The sequence below is a fragment of the Octopus bimaculoides genome, chromosome 23, assembly GCF_046866305.1.
Source record: "Octopus bimaculoides isolate indiv1 chromosome 23, ASM4686630v1, whole genome shotgun sequence".
NCBI lineage: Eukaryota > Metazoa > Mollusca > Cephalopoda > Octopoda > Octopodidae > Octopus > Octopus bimaculoides.
In genome coordinates this window covers 22,917,198-22,936,634 of record NC_142950.1, presented here as the reverse complement: position 1 = coordinate 22,936,634, position 19,437 = coordinate 22,917,198, and the positions used below count along the sequence as shown (strand labels likewise).

The 19,437-nt window shown below is 35.9% G+C and overlaps 1 protein-coding gene across 2 annotated transcripts in view; it reads left to right on the top strand.

The window, feature by feature from the left end:
• LOC106879238 (ATP-dependent RNA helicase DDX54) overlaps positions 1–18,697 on the top strand; it is a 40,553-nt gene extending 21,856 nt beyond the window's left edge. The window contains exons 12-20 of one of the 2 annotated variants that reach the window (XM_052976083.2): positions 2,064–2,155; positions 2,943–3,078; positions 9,707–9,780; positions 10,304–10,510; positions 13,261–13,403; positions 14,560–14,664; positions 15,091–15,201; positions 16,609–16,751; positions 18,472–18,697. In XM_052976083.2, coding sequence (XP_052832043.2) covers positions 2,064–2,155; positions 2,943–3,078; positions 9,707–9,780; positions 10,304–10,510; positions 13,261–13,403; positions 14,560–14,664; positions 15,091–15,201; positions 16,609–16,751; positions 18,472–18,509 — 1,049 coding nt within the window. In that variant the 3' untranslated portion in view covers positions 18,510–18,697. Of the gene's footprint in view, positions 1–2,063; positions 2,156–2,942; positions 3,079–9,706; positions 9,781–10,303; positions 10,511–13,260; positions 13,404–14,559; positions 14,665–15,090; positions 15,202–16,608; positions 16,838–18,471 lie in introns of those variants that run through there. The other variant, XM_089340088.1, reaches the window with a different exon arrangement.
• Positions 18,698–19,437: the final 740 nt, after the last annotated feature.

Here is a 19,437-nt window from a genome sequence, read left to right as displayed (position 1 = left end):
GTTTATTTCTTTCATGCACCTCCCCTGTCGACTACTCTTTGTAGAGTTTTCCTCTGGCACCAGACCACACAGAACCCCCAAATTTTCCATTTTCAAGATCAGCTCAAGGCCACTCGCCCCCACTGTTCCATTGACCCCAAATACCTGGGAGACATTAACTAAGGACTGCCCAAAGTGGTCCCATGACAATGGCATGGGAATGGACCAGAGGGAAAATAACAGACATCAAGAGGTAAAGATAAGATGTCAAAGATGCAAAGAGTGGCTTGCACTTCCTAGTCCCCTGTCAACCCTTCCCCTATGATAAATGCCCCCACCCCTGCTTTTCTATACCACCCTTGGCCCGAACAGCCATTTCAGGCACCAGCACCCTTTGCACCCATTAAGATGAAGAAGCTCAGTCACTCACCACAGATTAACTACTCAGACACAAGTTAATGCTGATGAAATATATAAAAAAAGGCAATTTAACATTAAGCTGAAGGATTGCCAAACACTTTTTAATAGAGCATGTAATACATACTTTTACAAGCAAAAGATTGAGAGTGACTTGAAATGTCGTCTTGCTTGCCTCAGGCTGTCTGATGAAGGTGAGCAAACCAAAACTGTCACTTTCAATTTCACCTTGTAAAAGTTAATATAGAAGGTGCATTCCAGAGGTTTTGAGGCTTTTACAAGAGGGACTCTCTTTTACTCTTTACTCTTTTACTTGTTTCAGTCATTTGACTGTGGCCATGCTGGAGCACCGCCTTTTATAGTCGAGCAAATCCACCCCAGAGCTTATTCTTTGTAAGCCTAGTACTTATTCTATCGGTTGTCAAGCGATACTGGGGGGACAAACAGACACACAAACATAAACACACATACATATATATATGACGAGCTTCTTCCAGTTTCCGTTTACCAAATCCACTCACAAGGCTTTGGTTGGCCCGAGGCTATAGTAGAAGACACTTGCCCAAGGTGCCACACAGTGGGACTGAACCCAGGACCATGTAGTTGGTAAGCAAGCTACTTACCACACAGCCACTTATTTCAAAGATGTACAAAACTCTAATCTCCTTCAAAGTAGGATTCTCTGGCTTCAGTGCAGTTGTTGTAGGTTTCCAATCACTTCATGAAGCTTACATGAACATCTTCCAAAGTGAAGGTGTCCAGAACACTTGTCACATCTTCCTTTGTCTCCTTCAGCTCAGAGAGTAACTAAAAGTTACAGGGAACAAGGTCTGGTATGTAAGGAGCATGATGCCCGTCTCTGTTAAGTAGTTGGTTACCAGGATGGAATTGTGGACTGGTGCAGGTGCCACTGACCTGACCCTGAGTGGAAGAGCTCTGACCTTTTGCAGTGAAATCTCTTCCTGAACTCTCTCAAAACCTCCACAAAGTGCTCTTTGTTGACTGTCTGACCAGGGGAACCCAGTGGATGTAGATGATGCCCTTGTTGTCAAAAAGGGGATCGTCATGAGCCCCCCAGTGTACTTGCTTCAGCTGACCTCTTATGCCAGCAAAAAACAGATGCTTGACTCATACAAGTTAATCCATAAACATTTCATGATCCATAATCCATAAGTATTTCATAAATTTCTGTAGTGTTTTTGCTCAATTTAACACAAAAATTTATTGCAATGAGTTAATCTTTCATACCAGTTCTGGAAGTTCACATTTTTCTGACAAAATTCACATGGTGCTAGTGTTTCGTTTCCTTCTGATTGTTGCTGAGTCTTTGTGTTGGTGGTGACAGCAACAACTGCAGCAGCAACAAAAGCCATCTGGCCCATGCAAGCTTGGAAAAGCGAACATTAAAATGCAACATCCTTACTTATACAAGAATGTTCTTTTTTTTTGTCTTTTTTAATGTCCTGTGCCAATGACATGTAAAAAGCACCCAGCACACTCTGTAAAGTAGTTGGCATTCATTCGTAGAAACCATGCCAAAACAGACTGTTGGAGCCTGGCCAGCTCCTGCCAAACAGTCCAACCTATGCCAGCATGGAGGGTGAATGTTAAATGATGATGATGATGTCCACTTTTTTTTTTAATTATAAATATGATTTGTTTTCTAGATGAGGATGGTTTATTTGGCTCGGTACCAAGTTCCCTGATCGATGTCTGGCAGGACACGCTATCACGGTGGCACACAGAAAACATTGATATTGTAAGTATTAAACTATTTATTAATGCTTCACTGATGCCATTAATATTAATTTCAGATTTTGGCACAGGGCCAGCAATTTTGGGAGAGTGGGGTAAGTCAATTACATTGACCCCAGTGTCCAACTCATATTTATTTTATCAAGGGTGTAAGTCGATTACATCAACCCCAGCACTCAACTGGTACTTATTTTATTGACCCTGAAAGGATGAAGGGCAAAGTTGACTACGGCAGGATTTGAACTGAGAATATATATAGATAGACAAAATGCTGCTAAGTAGTTTGCCTGGTGCACAAATGATCCGGCCAGCTCTCTGCCTTAGTATGAGGGACGTATTACCCAGTTTGGAAAGAGGTGAGGATTAGCTAATGGTAGAAAATCTGCCTGAAACCAATTTAATCTGATCCATGCAAGCATTTAACAAAAATGTGAGTTTTGTCTGATGCTCTGACTTTGCCATTTCTCCACCTAGATCAAGCGTTCTGTGCAATTAAGTAGTTTCAGGTTCACTCCAAATGTGTAGCAGCTTGAGCAAGACTAACCTGTAAATAGAGGGAGATTTGGTCACCATTTCATTTCTAGCAGGACAAGTAACCAATTAAAAACTCCTTTGTTTTCATTGGTTGGAAGAAGAATGAATGAAAACATGATTGTGACATACACTAAGTTGTATGGGACAAGCTATGACCTCTAGAATGGTCCATGACCAATATAGGGTATATCATTGTAACCTAAGCTACTCTCCTCTACAGTGGGTTTACATTTTTTCTTTTATTTTTGTAATTTCAGCAAAATATGATGCAAGTCTGTGAAAAAGCCTACAAGCAGTATGTCAAGACACGACCACCACCGGCTGGAGAGTCTGTCAAGAGAATGAAAGAACTTGATAATGGAGCACTCAATATTGGGGTCCATCCTATTTTCTGTAAGTTTTTCTGATATATCTTTTTGTTGCAGGGTGAGATGGGGATGATTGGTGGTGAGTTTGGTTCAGTTATTGTTAGATTTCAGTTTAACCTTTGAAATAATTTTTGATTTTATATTGGAATGATTAGATTTTTGTTTTTTATGCTTATGCTTTATATATATTTTTTAATCCCTAGATTCAACTTATCTAAGGTTTTCCTAAAAAGATCTGCTAGTTTGCTGCTAGGGGTCGCATCAATGACACTCTGGTACTTTTGGTTGTCATACCACGAGTTGGCTTATCTATCTTGGTCCTTTCTATGCTATTCCAAGATTTATTTCTCTCTGTATAGTGGGTATGTTGACCACTACACACATTTTTTTCTCTCTTTGTTTCTTTCTGTGTTCCTTTCTGTTGAAGAGCGTAGGCTCGAAACATTAAAGACTTTCTCTATTCCCGAGCTAATACATCCATTTGTTGTTTACACCACCTGTCTTCGTCTGTTGTTTTTTCGTGAATTCTCCCTATATATATAATTAATCAAAGGACATACTAAGTATGTCTGCCTGCTGGAAATAGCAGTCAAAACTCTTATTTAAGAGTTTTGACTGTTATTTCCAGCAGGTAGACATACTTAGTATGTCCTTTGATTAATTTTAATCCTTCAGCTATTTAATGCTTTTTGGGAGGGCCTGTAATTGCCTATATTATTGATTCTGTTATTATCATTTTTAAACTGTTACACTAGATACTAATACAGTCAATGATATCTCCACAAATTATTTTCTCATGAATTATTTGCTCTGTATTGATATGTATGTATGTGTCATTCAACCACGGTAGTGGTTGAATATATTCTCAAGTCCACCATTTCGTCAATCGCAGCAGCTTCCAAGCTTTACCACTAATTCAGTTCTCAACTAAATTGCAAGCTGTTAATGGTTTTAAAGAGGACTCCTCCTCAGCTACACTTTGGCATAAATAGTTTGAGATTTGGTTCAGTAGAAAAAAAAAGTTACATCAAATTATGTCATGTCTAAAGGTGGGCAGTAAGGCACCTGTTCATTTTCAATTAACATAAATTTTTTTATTTTAAAATAAAAGTATACTTTTCTTAGGCTTAAATGATAGAATAATGCACGAGCAATTCAGAATCGTTAGTTGCATTGAACAAAAATTTGTAGAAAAAAACTTATGAAGTGAAATGACATAAAATTTATTGTCAGTAAGTGAAGAAGTAAGACGTAACGCCCCAATAATGTTAAGATAAAGAATATATTTCTAAAATGATGTTTACATTCTAACGCGGCGAGTTGGCGGAAATGTTATCGCGCTGGGAGAAAAGCTTAGCGGTATTTCATCTGTCTTTTCGTTCTGAGTTCACATTCCACCGAGGTCAACTTAACCTTTTGTATATTTTATTTATTTAATTAAGTATTTAATAAAGTTATTTTTAATATGTTGTTAAATTAGGGTAAGTTTAACTTTTATTATTAATTTTCTCTTTCACTTTAACTTGCTTTCTGCTTTTTTTGCTTTTCCTTTTTAGTTGATTTCCTTTTCTTTTTAGTTAATTATTTAATCAGGCTGGTTCATTAATGTGTTATATGCCTCAGATATATGCATCTAAATTTATTGGGGCAGGAATATAGTCATTTTTGGCTGTGCCTCTATGAGCAGCCCTGAAGGCATGTAGTAAGGCTGTCCAGAAAAGACATTGGTTAAAAGTGCTTATATTCTAAATTTACTTTTTAAATTACAAAATTAATTAAAAGGGATTTTTCATAAATCAAATTTATATTAATGGGATATAGGTAATTTTATAATTACTGTTGAATAATTATTGATACATCTAGATTAGCAGCAGTCAGTGCTATTATCACCAACTTAAAATCTAGGTTACTTAAGGTGAGCCTGGTAACTGATGGTTTTGAGATCTTGTTGTTTGTAACTTTTGGTGAGCCATGGTGCAACCAACAAGATGGTAAAATTCCCTGCCATTAATTTAGTGTGGATGGATAATATCAAATAATTCAATCATAACATAAATTTAAACAATAAAAAAAATAGAAATATTATCATCACTTACATGGAAAAATTGAAATATTATCTTTCAGTATTTTATAAGGTAAAATCTTAAATTATTAATTGACACATTATTATCTTGTAACTGCAATGCCTGGAAAAATCATGGATTACATGGAAAAATGCAAGGATGAAAAGTAATATTCTTAAGATTATAAACCTGGAAAAGTACAGGACAAGTTATTACAACTGAAAAAGTATAGGACAAGCTATTACTTCTAGTAAAGTAAAGAATAAGAAACTGTTTGCTTAAAATATTGCAGCTGAAATTAAAATTTGAATATTAAAAATTATAATATTATAGTTTATAAATAACACTATACTTAAGTAGAATTTGGCTAATTTACTACCTTAAATACAGAAAAAAGTGACTAATTAGACAAAGTTACAAATTAGCTGAACAGTTTTGTACAATAAATTTAAGAGATGAGAACTGTAAAGAGTAATAAATTAGAATAACTGGCATTCTTTGCTGCAATATTTTTAGTAAAAAGTTTATTCTTTACTTTCATAGAAGTAATAGCTTGTCCTATAGTTTTCCAGGTGTAATAACTTGTCCTATACTTTTACAGGTGTAATAAGTTGTCCTGTACTTTTCCATGTTTATAATCTTAAGAATATTACTTTTCATGCTTGCATTTTTCCATGTAATATATGTGTGTGTGTGTGTGTGTGTGTATATATATATATATATATATATATTACTCATATATTATTTGTATTATATATATATATATATATATAGGTGCAGGCATGGCTGTGTGGTTAAGAAGTTTTGGGTTCAGTCCCACTGCATGGCTCCTTGACCAAGGCCTTGTGAGTGGAATTGGTAGATGGAAATTAAAAGAAGCACATATCTCTGGATATACATGTGTGTGAGTGTGTATTTGTCTTGACAGTTGTAAATGAGTATCACTGTTACACAGGTAGTATCCTTTGTATCCAGTATTCTGTGGAAGTATCTCTGGAAAAATATTGCCTTGCTTGGAAACAGATAAGTGTTAGCAACAGGAATACAATGGTGTATGTGTGTGTGTGTGTGTGTGTATATATATATATATATATATAACAGGAAATAATATTTGTCTCTTATAGAAACAAAAGGCTTTATAGGACTGCAAAAGAAGTGCTCAAATATAAATGAGACGAAGATAAAGAAGCATTGGTTATAGAACAAACATTAAATTTGGGTCAACGACTTTACATACAGCACCACTCCTCAAACATTTAATCATATATAAAAAACACATAAAAAATAATACATAAACATAAAATCACAGAATGTAAAAATATATATATTCTAATAAAATACAAATAGAACAGCTTATCGAAAGGTAGATATAACAACTAAAAATTTCAAAACTATCAAAAGGCCTAATGGACAGATATAAAATAAATAAAAATAAAATAAAATAAGTTTTCCACTGACTAAATTTGCGGATATACCTAGTTCAGATATTAATGTAATTTTAGTGGCAAGGGAGACCTTGATCTCCTACAACGAGTGTGATTGGCAGAGATTTGATTCCACCAATTTCTTCGATATAACCATGGGGTCATCTGATTCTGCACAGGTGACTGACCTAGAGGGCCTATACCTCTTTTTGCAGTTTAAGGATACTTTTCCTCTCCTCACTGGGGGACTGTATAGGGATGATGCACTTCTAGCTGTACGGAGCCAGTCTAAAACTGCATTGAAGAAATCCCTTAGAAGTTTCTTAAAGGATTTCTTTAATCTTAGCATTATATTTGATATTAACTCCAGAGTAGTGAATTTTCCTGGATGCTACATTATGTTTGGATATGGGTTTATACTATCCATTTCATAAGCCAAACACATCCATCTCATATATCAATGTATCGTCCAATCACTGAAAGTCCACTATAGATAGTATCGTTATTGCTATTTCGATCAAAATCTCTAATTTATCCGCAGATGAAGAGATTTACGATCAACATGCGCCTGTATACAATAATGCTCTAAAATTAAGTGGATTGAAAACTAAAATCTCATATATACTTAAGACGAGATTTAAAAACAAGATGACTGGTCTACCACCTGACCATGTCACAGTCGATCGGGAAAAATGTAATGCATTACCTGATCGCAACCAAAATATACATATTTAAAGATGTTAGAAATAGGTATAGGAAGCAAAATAGTGCTAGTGGGGAGATTAGTAAAACTAAGAGCTCATGTTCTTGAATAACAGAAATAATATGGTTCGCCCCCCCCCCCCCTCTTTCTCTTAAAATGAGAAATTTGCCCAAGATGTTTTTTAGGATTCTGGAGGAGAACTTCCCTAAGAGTCATAAATACTATAGCATTTGCAATATCTCTTCTATCAAGTTCTCTTACTCAGTAATGCCAAATTTGGCCTTCATTATTGTATCTATAAATAGAAGCAAGTTAAATGGGCAAGGGCATTGGAGATGTTCTTACGATGGAAACCCCGGTTCTGGGCAGGTAAGTTGTGATATGCCTAAGGTTAGTGATGTCAACATTTTGCTCCCACCTGTTGTATCGAATCCCAGTAATGACAGATGTGAAGGAGTGAATATGGGAAACCTGACAAGTACTGTTAGTGGTAGAAATAAGGTTAGGGATGGCAATGGGAAATCATGTAATTGTAGAAACCCTGGATTATTTCCCCTGGACAGGTTCTGTCTAATTACTAATGCAATATATAAATGCGTTGTTAAGGATGAGGATAATTTAAATAAGTTTATATAGGTAGTACAGTAAATTTTAAGGCTAGATATAGGGCCCACATGAGCTTGTTCTCAAATGAAAAATACTGTAGCTCTACCACACTCACATCTTATTTACACGATCTGAAGAGAAATAATAAGAGTTATTCTCTGGAATGGTCCGTTATTTCGAGAGCCCCTTCAGAGTAAATATAAATAAGTGTAAGTTGTGTGTAAAGGAATCCCTTGCAATCCTTAAGTCTTTTGGGCCAAAAACTTTAAATAGATTTACTGAGGTGACCCCTTTTTGCAACCATAGGTTTTCATCCACCTTTTTGAAAGTATATAGAAATAAAATAAATGTAATAAAATTATTTAGCATTACGGGGATTTGAAACCGGTAAGGTTAAATTTCTGTTAACTACAGCCACCTGAGTGTTTAGCAATAGTCTTTTTTTTTTTTTTTCTATAGAAAATTTGGACTGGACTGGTCTGCTGATGGGTTCTTCTTAAATTATATAAGCTTTTCATAAAAGGTTTTGATCTGTGCATGTTTCATGTTTATCCTGATGAGGGGGTCATCACCTTGATGCACTTCAGTGTAAATGAACTGCAATGGTAAGCTCCCAAAATGGTCATAGATATGTTGAATTTGACCTGTGATATCTGTTTATTATGAACTTTGAGCATACTTGTGTGAGGGGAGTAAAAGACTTTTTCAAATATTAAAAAAAAAATTTTTTTTAGATAATTTTTTAGAATAATTTTTAAAACATTTTAATCGTCTGATAAAAATCTTTTTAGTCAGTGGACACTTACTTTATTTTATTTTTATCTTTATTTTATATTTGTCCATTAGGCCTTTTGATAGTTTTGAAATTTTTAGTTGTTATATTTACCTTTTGATAAGCCGTTCTACTTGTATTTTATTAGAATATATATTTATTTTTACATTCTGTGATTTTATGTATATGTATTATTTATTATGTGTTTTTTATATATGATTAAATGTTTGAGGGATGGTGTTGTATGTAAAGTCGTTGACCCAAATTTAATGTTTGTTCTATAACCAATGCTTTATATATATACACACAAGTAGAATAGTTTGCATGAAGTATTGACTTATATATATATATTGGTGCCTTGTACCACTCTTCTGAATTTATATATATATATAATCCCATCATCATCACTTAATGTCTGTTTTCTATGTTGGCATGGGTTGAACAGTTTGACAGGAGCTGGCTAGCCAGGGGACTGTGCTAGGCTCTGATGTCTGTGTTGACATGGTTTCTGTGGCTGGATTTCCTTCCTAATGCCAACCACTTTACTGAGTGTACCGGGTGCTTTTTATGTGGCACAAGGTCAAAACTATGTAGAATGAATGATAACAGAACAACAGTTAATGCTTTACATTGTATTTTGTTGACATTTTGGAGTTAGAGCCTTTTCATCAGGACACTAGGGGATATAGGAGGAGGTATAGAGCTGATATCTTTGCTCAGATTTGTGAGAGAGCGTAGTGACTTGTGCATTTTATTGTTGTGATAGTGACCAATTTGCAATGTTTAGTTCTTGATGTTTAATGAAGGTTTAAACTTATTACACTTATACATCCTGTGACTCTGATTGATATGATAAGATCCTGGGTCTGGTAGCTCAAATCTTTCAGAGCCATGGAACACAACACAGGCAATCTTAGAATCGAGGTAGCTATCTTAATAAATAAGATGTCACTCCTTGGGATTGAACCCAAAACCATGAGGTTATCGCCATACCTGGGATAAATTTATAGCTATGTTGTTGACACAAAATATAAATTGGTATTCTTACTAATTTATTCTTTCCATCTATGTGTCCTCTTCTTCAGGTGACCACATATCCAAAAATGACCAGAAACGTGCAGATTTTATGAATGCCTTACATAAGTATAAAACCAATTTGGTAAGTGTGTTGTTGTTTAACCTCAGGTCAGCCCCATGGTCAAAGACCTTTCAGATTCGACCATTTGACAATGTTGTCCTATGTGTTTATTGTTTTGTTTTGTAAAGTAGGGTGTGATGTGAGGGAAACATGGCTACTCTTTCTCGCAGTTGAGTAAGCTCTTTCCCTATGGATCATAGCGGCTTCTCCTTGCATTGTAAGTTATTACCTCAGCTTTTATTACCACAAGCTCCACCCTTCAAAAAAACCTGTCAAATATTTGCAAGGTCTCTGTCACTTAGAGCAGAATTTCTCAATGTGGGTGGTACTGTCCCCAAGGGAGCATTAAGGTTTAGGGTGTGGTGAGGTAATATAATTAACATACTAAATTGTATTTATATTATACATGATAAAACTAGTAATGGTTTTTAACCTTTTAGCTTTCACATTATTCTGTCAAAAGTAATCATCATCATTATTATTCTAATCATCTAATTATTCTAATTATCATTATCGTTGTTATAAAAAAAAAAATACCTTACAGACAGTGTTTGAAATCTGTGCCAACAACAAAAGTACAAAACAGCTGGAGATGATGAAAGAGAAGAGAAGGCACCATGATCGTACAATCAAGCAGACCATCACCAAGAAGGAAGACAAGATCGCCGAACAAGAGATGAGGAAGGTGGATGCTAATCCAGAAAGTTCTGTAACAGTTGTTGATGATGCTGACGATCAGGCTAACATTGAGGTAAATATTTGCTTATAATCTTTTGCCCATTCTCATCTTCATTATCATCACCATCAATTGATGTTTGGCTTCTGTTCTGGCTTAAGTTGGATGGATTGAGAGCAACTGACACATAAGACGACTGCTTTGTGCTCCAATGTCTACTTTGGCATGGTTTCTATGTCTGGTGGCCCCTTTCTTGTGCCAACCACTTTACAGGGCATACTGAATGGTTTTCTTTTTCTTTTGGCGGTACCAGCACAAGTGAAGATAGCCTCATAACTGGCCTAAAACTGCAGTGTTTATTTCCACAGTTTTTCTTCATTAAATTTTACCCAGTATATTTTTTGGTGTTTTCATGTCTTTTGGTTCTTCATCATCATCATCATCATCACCATGCTGGTATGGGTTAGATGGTGTGACTGGAACTGGTAAGCCGGAGGGCTGTACCAGGTTCCAGTCTGATTTGGCATGATTTCTACAGCTGGATGCTCTTCCTAATGCCAGCTACCGCAAGAATCTAATGGGTGCTTTTTATGTGTCAGCAGCACAGATGTCAAATACACAACGCCCATGCAACAGCCATGACTATGTTTCCATGGGTGCCATTAACATGACACTGGCTTGATGAGTCTTCACAAGCACAGCATATTGCCAAAGGTCTTGATCACTTGTCATCACTACTGTGAAGCCCGACATTTGAAGATCATGCTTCACCATCTCGTCCCTTGCCTCTTTGAGGCCCAACATTCAAAGATCATGCTACTGGCAATGACCATGATTACTATTTCGCAGGTAACATTTACATGACACTGGCAATGGCCATGACTACAATTTCCCATGGCTTGACGAATTTTCTCAAGTACAATGGAAGATTCTAATGTTGATTTGTGTTGCTTGATGAGATGAATGTCAGTGTTGACTAGCATATGGGTTGTCTCCTATTATACTTGGTTGACCATCTTTTGTCTTTGTCTGAAGTTGACAAAGTACCTGACAAAATGTTGGGGTCAATATAATTGACTAAAAACCTTTGCAGGCTGTGTGCTCTAACACAGCCATAATCCAGTGACTGGACCTATTCAGGTCTGTGGAGAATGACATAACTGATATTACAACATTCCCCACTGAACAGAACACCATTGTTAACTTCCCAGCTAATGCTGGAACTCATTTAAAGCTGAGTAGACTGGAACAACATGAAATGAAGTGTTTTGCTCAAGAATCCAACACACTGCCTAGTCAAAGAAATCAAAACCAGGGTCATACAACCACACCCTAGCCACTAGGTTATGTGCCTCTGCTGTAAAAGAATTAAGATGAAATAATCCTAGAAGAAGCCAGACAAAAGAAAAAAATAGGTGGAAAAAAAAAGGATCACAGCTGGAATGACAGTAAAACCATGAAAATACTACAACTAAAATTCTACTTATTTGTTATTATTTTCTTCTGACAATCAAGCTAACATTGAGATAAATATTTCCTTATAATCTCCTTTTGCCCATTCTCATATTCATTATCATCACCATCAATTAATATCTGGCTTCCATTCTGGCTTAGGTCAGATGGTTTGACAGGAGCTGAGAAGTTGAAGAACTGCAATTTCTACTTTGGCATGTTTTATATGTCTGGTGGCCCTTTCTAGTGTCAGCCACTTGACAGAGTGTATTGAGTGCTTTTTGTTTTGGTGGTACCAGCATTACTGAAGATGGCCTCATAACTTACAAGGCTGATGGCCAAAACTGCATCCTGTACCTAATGGTCATAAGGAATTTTTTGAGGTATAATTTTCTGTGGCCAGACACCTTAACTGTCACCAACTCTCACCTGTTTCCAAGCAAGGTAATATTTTGTTCTGATGGTGATACTTGTTTATAACTATCCTGTGATGTCAAGACAGGGTAACACAGACGCATGTACGTACACACACACACATACACATACGTACATATGTGTGTGTGTGTATGTGTATATCTTTTATCTTTCACTTGTTTCAGTCACCACCTTGATGAATTTTAGTTGAATTAATTGACCCCTGTCCTTTATATTTTTTTAATACTTGGTATTTAATCTTAATCTGTCTGTCTTGGGACAGAACCTGGAACCATGTGGTTGGGAAGCAAACTTCTTGCCACACAGCCACACCTGCACCTACACACATACATTTCTTCCGACTATTTCATCATGTTGAACTGTTAATCTCTACACATTTTTTTCATTCTCCCTCCTTTTTTTCTTCTCAATCCTTTCTGTTGAAGAGTGTAGGCTCAAAACATCAAAGACTTTTCCATTCTTCCTGAGCATTAAATAAATTAGCATGGAAAGCAGACGATGATGATGATGATGATGATGATGAAAGTTAAACGATGATGATGACCTGCTTGTTGTTCCTTCACCTGTCTTCATCTTTTGTTTTCAGTAAATTTGAACTATATAGACATAAATACACTGACATACACTCGTATGTATGTGTGTGTATATATACATACATACATATATATATATATATATATATATATATATATATATATATGCACATACATACCTATGTATACACATACATACATACACACACATATATATGATATTATGGGCTTCTTTCAATTTCTGTCCATCAAATCCACTCACAAGCCTTTGGTTGGCCCAGGGTAATATTAGGAGACATGAAGGGAATAAATCTAAAGTCTTGTTTGGTCTAATTAGAAATTATTATTGTTTTTAAATTCTTTTCTTTTTCTTTTTTGAAGTCTAATTCCTGCTATTATTTTCAGGATGTTTTCAGCTCTGTAGTTGTGTCAAAACCATCAAAGAAGGCTTTTGTAAAAAAGATGAAGAATGCAAAATCTGCAAAATCAGTGAAAGATGAAGAGAACTATGTCCAATATTGTCCAGCTGATTATAACAGTGAGAAGTCGTAAGTTTAACACTGCTTTCATTCTATTATTTTTTCTCTCTTGTTTTTTTTTGGTTTTTTTTTTGGTTTCAGCACACACTGTAAAGTGGTTGGTGTTTGGAAGAGCATCCAGCAGATATTGGAGTTCAGTGCAGTTTTTGATCCTATCAAATCCTGTCGAAATGTCCAAGCCAAACCATCATCTCTTGTTATCGTACTTTAAACCTCTCTACGCCTGGCACAAAGACACCTCCCTCTGTGAAAGAGTATTGTCTTGCATGTTACTCAATGATCCCATTTGTGCTGGTGCCATGTAAAAAGCACCCAGTATACTCCATAAAGTGATTGGCATTAGGAAGGTCATCCAGCTATGGGAACCTTGCCAAAGAAGACATTAGGGAGCAACGTAGCCTTCAAGCTTTTTGGATCCTGTCAAACTGTCCAGCCTTAGAAACCTTGCCAAAGAAGACATTAGGGACCAACATAGCCTTCAAGCTTTTTGGATCCTGTCAAACTGTCTAGCCTTAGAAACCTTGCCAAAGAAGACATTAGGGACCAACATAGCCTTCAAGCTTTTTGGATCCTGTCAAACTGTCCAGCCTTAGAAACCTTGCCAAAGAAGACATTAGGGACCAACATAGACTTCAAGCTTTTTGGATCCTGTCAAACTGTCCAGCCTTAGAAACCTTGCCAAAGAAGACATTAGGGAGCAACGTAGCCTTCAAGCTTTTTGGATCCTGTCAAACTGTCCAGCCTTAGAAACCTTGCCAAAGAAGATATTAGGGACCAACATAGCCCTCAAGCTCATTGGATCCTGTTGAACTGGCCAACTCTTGCCTGCAACAGATGCAGACATTAAATGACGATGATGGTCTTCACACGAAATCTATGAAACTGGTGTAGAGTTACAAAACATTTTATTTACAAGAAATACAACCTCTGTCACTATTTATGCTCACACAGGAAGATACCAGGAAAGATTCGCAGATGTACACACACATGCACACATTCACTTACACTCACAAACGCTCACTTACCTTACTCACACACACATGTACACATACATGATAAGCTTCCACAGTTTCTGCCCATAAAATTTTGCCCAGAACTTTTTTTTTTTAATGTTTTCATGTTTTTTGTTCCTATCTTAAAAATTTTTTTTTTCTTCTTCTCTCAGCCTTAACATTGAAAACAACTTTCATAATGAGGCCACAGCATGTGGGTTTGAGGTTACAGGAGACGAAGTGAATCAGATGCAGAAGATGCAGTACAAAATGAAATGGTAATTCATTTGAGTTTCTCTTTTTGTTGTAGTGGTGGTGGTGGTGGTGGTGGTTCAAACACACATATACATGTGTGTGCATGTCTTTTTCTGTGTTTGTCCCCCCACCACCACGTGACAGTTGGTGTTGGTGTGTTTATGTCCCCCCTCCCCATAATTTAACATTTTGGCAAAAGATACTGATAGAATAAGAACCAGGCTTAGAAAATCAATACTAGGGTTGAGTTGTTCAACTAAAATTCTTTAAGGCAGTGCCCCAGCATGGCTGCTGTCTAATGACTGAAACAAGCAAAAGAGAGAAGAAAGATATGTATGTATGTCTGCATGCATGTGTGTGTGTGTGTAAAGTAACTGTTTTTAAGAAAATGGTTGATAGTGACTTTGAAGTTTTGCTTATGTTTATCTATTTTGTCCTCTTTGTTATAGGGATCGGAAAAAGAAGAAGTTTTTATCAAAGAATGCTGTCCTGAGCAAGGAACCAAAGAAAGTAAGGACTGAAAGTGGAGCCTTAATTCCAGCATCATACAAATCCAACTTATATCCTTTGTTTATGCTCAACATCAGCTTGTGTCCCCTAACCTGACGGTAACATTATAGCTGTCAGCTTTCACCAAAGAAAACATCTGGCTGTTCTATTATTAACCCTTTTGTTACCATATTTCTGTTGAAATACTCTGCCTATAATTTTGACATCCTATGATACTTTTGAAAATAATGGTGACTAGTAAAATAACTTGGTCATTTTTATGTATTTGGTTTGCTAGATTCTTGACGTGAAACAAATTTCTTGATGTGAAGTGTGAAAGTGCATACGCACCACACACACACACACATACATGTATTGTGTTAGATATATTAGTGTCTTGACATCTTGTGATAATTGTAAACAAGTGTCACATACAAGCAGTGTATTTGTTTCCAGTCTTCTATGGAAGCATGTCTGGAGATATTACATTAGTTGGAAATAATTGAGGGTTGGCGGTAGTATGGACATCCAGCTGTAGAAATCTACTTTGAAGAATTACATCCAACTTATGAGAGCGAGCATGGGAAAGTGGACATTAAAACGATGATGATAATGATGTCAGTGAGGTCTGATTACAGGCTTGGCTGTCTGGTTAAGAAGCTTGCCTGCAACCACTTGGTTTTAGGTTCAATTCCAGTGTATGCCACCTTGGAATTATGCATATCTTCTACCATAGTTTCAGGTTAACCTAACCTTGTGTATGAAATCCCATTGACAGATGGAAACCGCTGAAACCTGTTGGTTGGATAATACCTTAATGCTATTTATTCCAACTCCTTGTACTTTGTGTTCAAACCCAGCTGCAGTTGATAAAATTAAAAGCACCGTCCAGGGCAGTGGACCGGTTGCAGACAGATCAAGTAAGATGCCCTGTGGTGTTTGTTATGGTTCTTTGCAGTCTGACAGCAACCCCTGTAAAGACACTGGTATCCAGCTCTATCAGCCCAAGTCAGTGGCCTTCCTTTTGGATATACATCAGTGGCACAGAGAGATGAGATTTGCATGTATAGACCAAATCTTGGAAAACATTTTGCCCAGGCCTGCACATCCATGTGCAGATGGTTGACCTTGACCAACACAGGCCCTATACAATTTATAGACTTTGTCTGTTGCACAGTAAAATACTGTCAACTTGGCCTTGCATGGGACTGTGATGTTTGGTTGGGTATGTGTGTGTGTGTATCTATTTGTCTATATATATATATCTGTGTGGTTTCTGTGAATGAGATTGTATTATTTTCCCGCATCTTCGTGTGTATTTGCTGACTGTAAACAACAGTCTTACTGTTGATACAAGCAGTGTCCTTTGCTTACAATCCACCACCAATGCATGTCAAAGCTTCTTGGATAAGGTACACGATCTTTGTAAACAAAAGGCTCATTCATATGGTGTTGTTTGTTTCCTTAATCCCTATCACTTATGAACAGTGGAAAAAGCACAACAAGATAGAAGAACAAGAAGATGATGATGATGGTGGTGAAATCATTCCAGTCAAAATGGAAACGGAATCTGCCGCTGCTGAAGAGAAACACATAAGGGTGTTTGGTTTAAACAAAAGACGTAAGAGACAAAGCCATTTCTATTTTATATTTTTACTTGAAGCTTTTCTTTAGATCTGTTTTTATTTCAACAAGCATATGGCATGGCTATGTGGTTAAGAAGTTCACTTCCTAAGCATTTGATTTCAGGTTCAGTTTCATTGCTTGACACCTTGGACAAGTGTCTTCTATAAAAATATGATTTTTGTTCTTGGGTAGTTACTGTTGTTTCCTATTTGCTTACCTCTAGAAAGTATGAAAAATGGCTAATATTTCTTTCAAACTTTACTTCTGTTACATTTATTGAAACCCTAAAGAATCCCTCTCAGCACATGGCTATGATGTTTCCCCATTACTCTTGCTCATGATCAGAGATGCACATCTTGTCAGCCACTAAGGGACATGCTCAAATGGTGAAGGTTAAGCAACTGACAAGCAAATCTGTTGTATTGAGCAGAATATTTGCTATGAAGATATTTCTGCTTCACAACTTGGTGCTGAATCTGTCTGAAATGTAATGGAAAGTAGGTGGGTTTCAAACCATTGATGTCCATCTCACAAAAGCAAAGTTTGAAGAGAATAGTAATGATTTCCTTTGATTTCTAGATATAAGCAAATAGGAATAACACTTGTTGACCAAAGACAAAAAAAAAAAAATTGTCACAGTGTTATAGTCCTGGCCAATCAAAACCTTGTGAGTGGATTTGATAGATAGAATTTAGAGAGGCTTTTTTGTATGTTTATGTATCTGCAAGAGTGTGTGTGTTTTCTCTTTGCCCTGAAACCACGTAAAAGTTGTAAAACGAGTGTATTGTTTGTTTCCATTCCACTCTAGTAATATATACAGCTGTGGAGAAATATTATGTTGATTGGAACCAGGGAGGGTATCGAACCATAAAAAAATCAGCCACAGTAAATTCTGTCTGATCAACGTAAGCATGAAAAGGTAGATGTTAAAATGATGATGATAATGTATATATGTCTGTATGAATGTTTCCAACCTAAATTGCAGTATGGCTACAAATGGTGATGTCACTGTTTGCAGCTCTGCTACAGTCAGTGGACAGTGTCATTTGTGGCTGGACTGCGGCTGGTGATGTTTGTTGACATATCATCATCATCATCATCATCATCGTTTAATGTCCGCTTTCCATGCTAGCATGGGTTGGACGATTTGACTGAGGACTGGCAAACCAGATGGCTACACCAGGCTCGAATCTGATTTGGCGGAGTTTCTACAGCTGGACGTCCTTCCTAACGCCAACCACTCCGAGAGTGTAGTGGGTGCTTTTACATGCTACCGGCATGAAGGCCAGTCAGGCAGTACTAGCAACGGCCACGCTCATAATGGTGTATTTTACGTGCCACCTGCACAGGAGCCAGTCCAGCGGCACTGGCAACGATCTCACTCGAATGTCTTTACACGTGCCAGGAAGGTGACGCTGGGCACAGGTGCTATCACGATTTCCACTAGCTCTGTGCTTTTGAATTCCTCTGAAATAAAAATATAACATCTTCCTTGAAGAATGGGCAAATGTTGGCAACATCTACTTTATCAATATCAACAGTACTGTTTAACTATTTATTAATTAATAGTTAAACACTACCAGCAGTTACAAAAGTATGTTTCCAACATTACCTGTTGTATGACAGGTAACAGACACTTTGTGTATAATGACCAAGGGAGATAAGTCCAATTTGATCACTTTCTTTCTCATTCTTCCTCTTTTTCTCCATCATAGGATGGGCAAACCTGATGAAGACACTCCAAATGCTTTAGGCAATAAGAAACGGAGATTCAAAAATAAAGAGCGGAAGAATGCTCAGCAGATTCTGAAGAGTCGCCGAGTAAAGGCACAGAAACAGTCATACCAGAAGTACCGGCAACAAGAGAATTTGAAACGCAAGAAGAAAAACAAAAAAAATTCAAAATAGTAAAAATTTAATAAAATAAATAAATACATAAAATGTTGAGTTGAATTTTTTTTTAATTATGAATTCATACTGAAGGCTTAGTCAACGTCATCATCATCATAGAAAACATTACCACCACCATCATCATCCTATGGATTAGAGAGATAGGGAGAGAGGAACTACAATCTCAGGGGTTACCTCTCTGACTAAAGACTTCATTCAGATGACTGCAATAGACTGGACTCAACTAAAGGTACCCAAGGACCAGGTGATGATCACCTGGTTGATCTTACCAACCAAGTACAGGTACAATCCACCTGATAGACATAGGTGTGTATATATACCTTTATATATATACATATATTTATATATACTTATATATATATATATATAAGTATATATATATATATAAATATGATATATATAGATATAGATATGATATATATAGATATAGATATATATTTTTATATATATATATTTATATATATATTTTTATATATATATTTATATATATATTTTTATATATATATTTATATATATATTTTTATATATATATTTATATATATATTTTTATATATATATTTATATATATATTTTTATATATATATTTTTATATATATATTTATATATATATTTTTATATATATATTTATATATATATTTTTATATATATTTTTATATATATATTTATATATATATTTTTATATATATATTTATATATATATTTTTTATATATATATTTATATATATATTTTTATATATATATTTATATATATATTTTTATATATATATTTA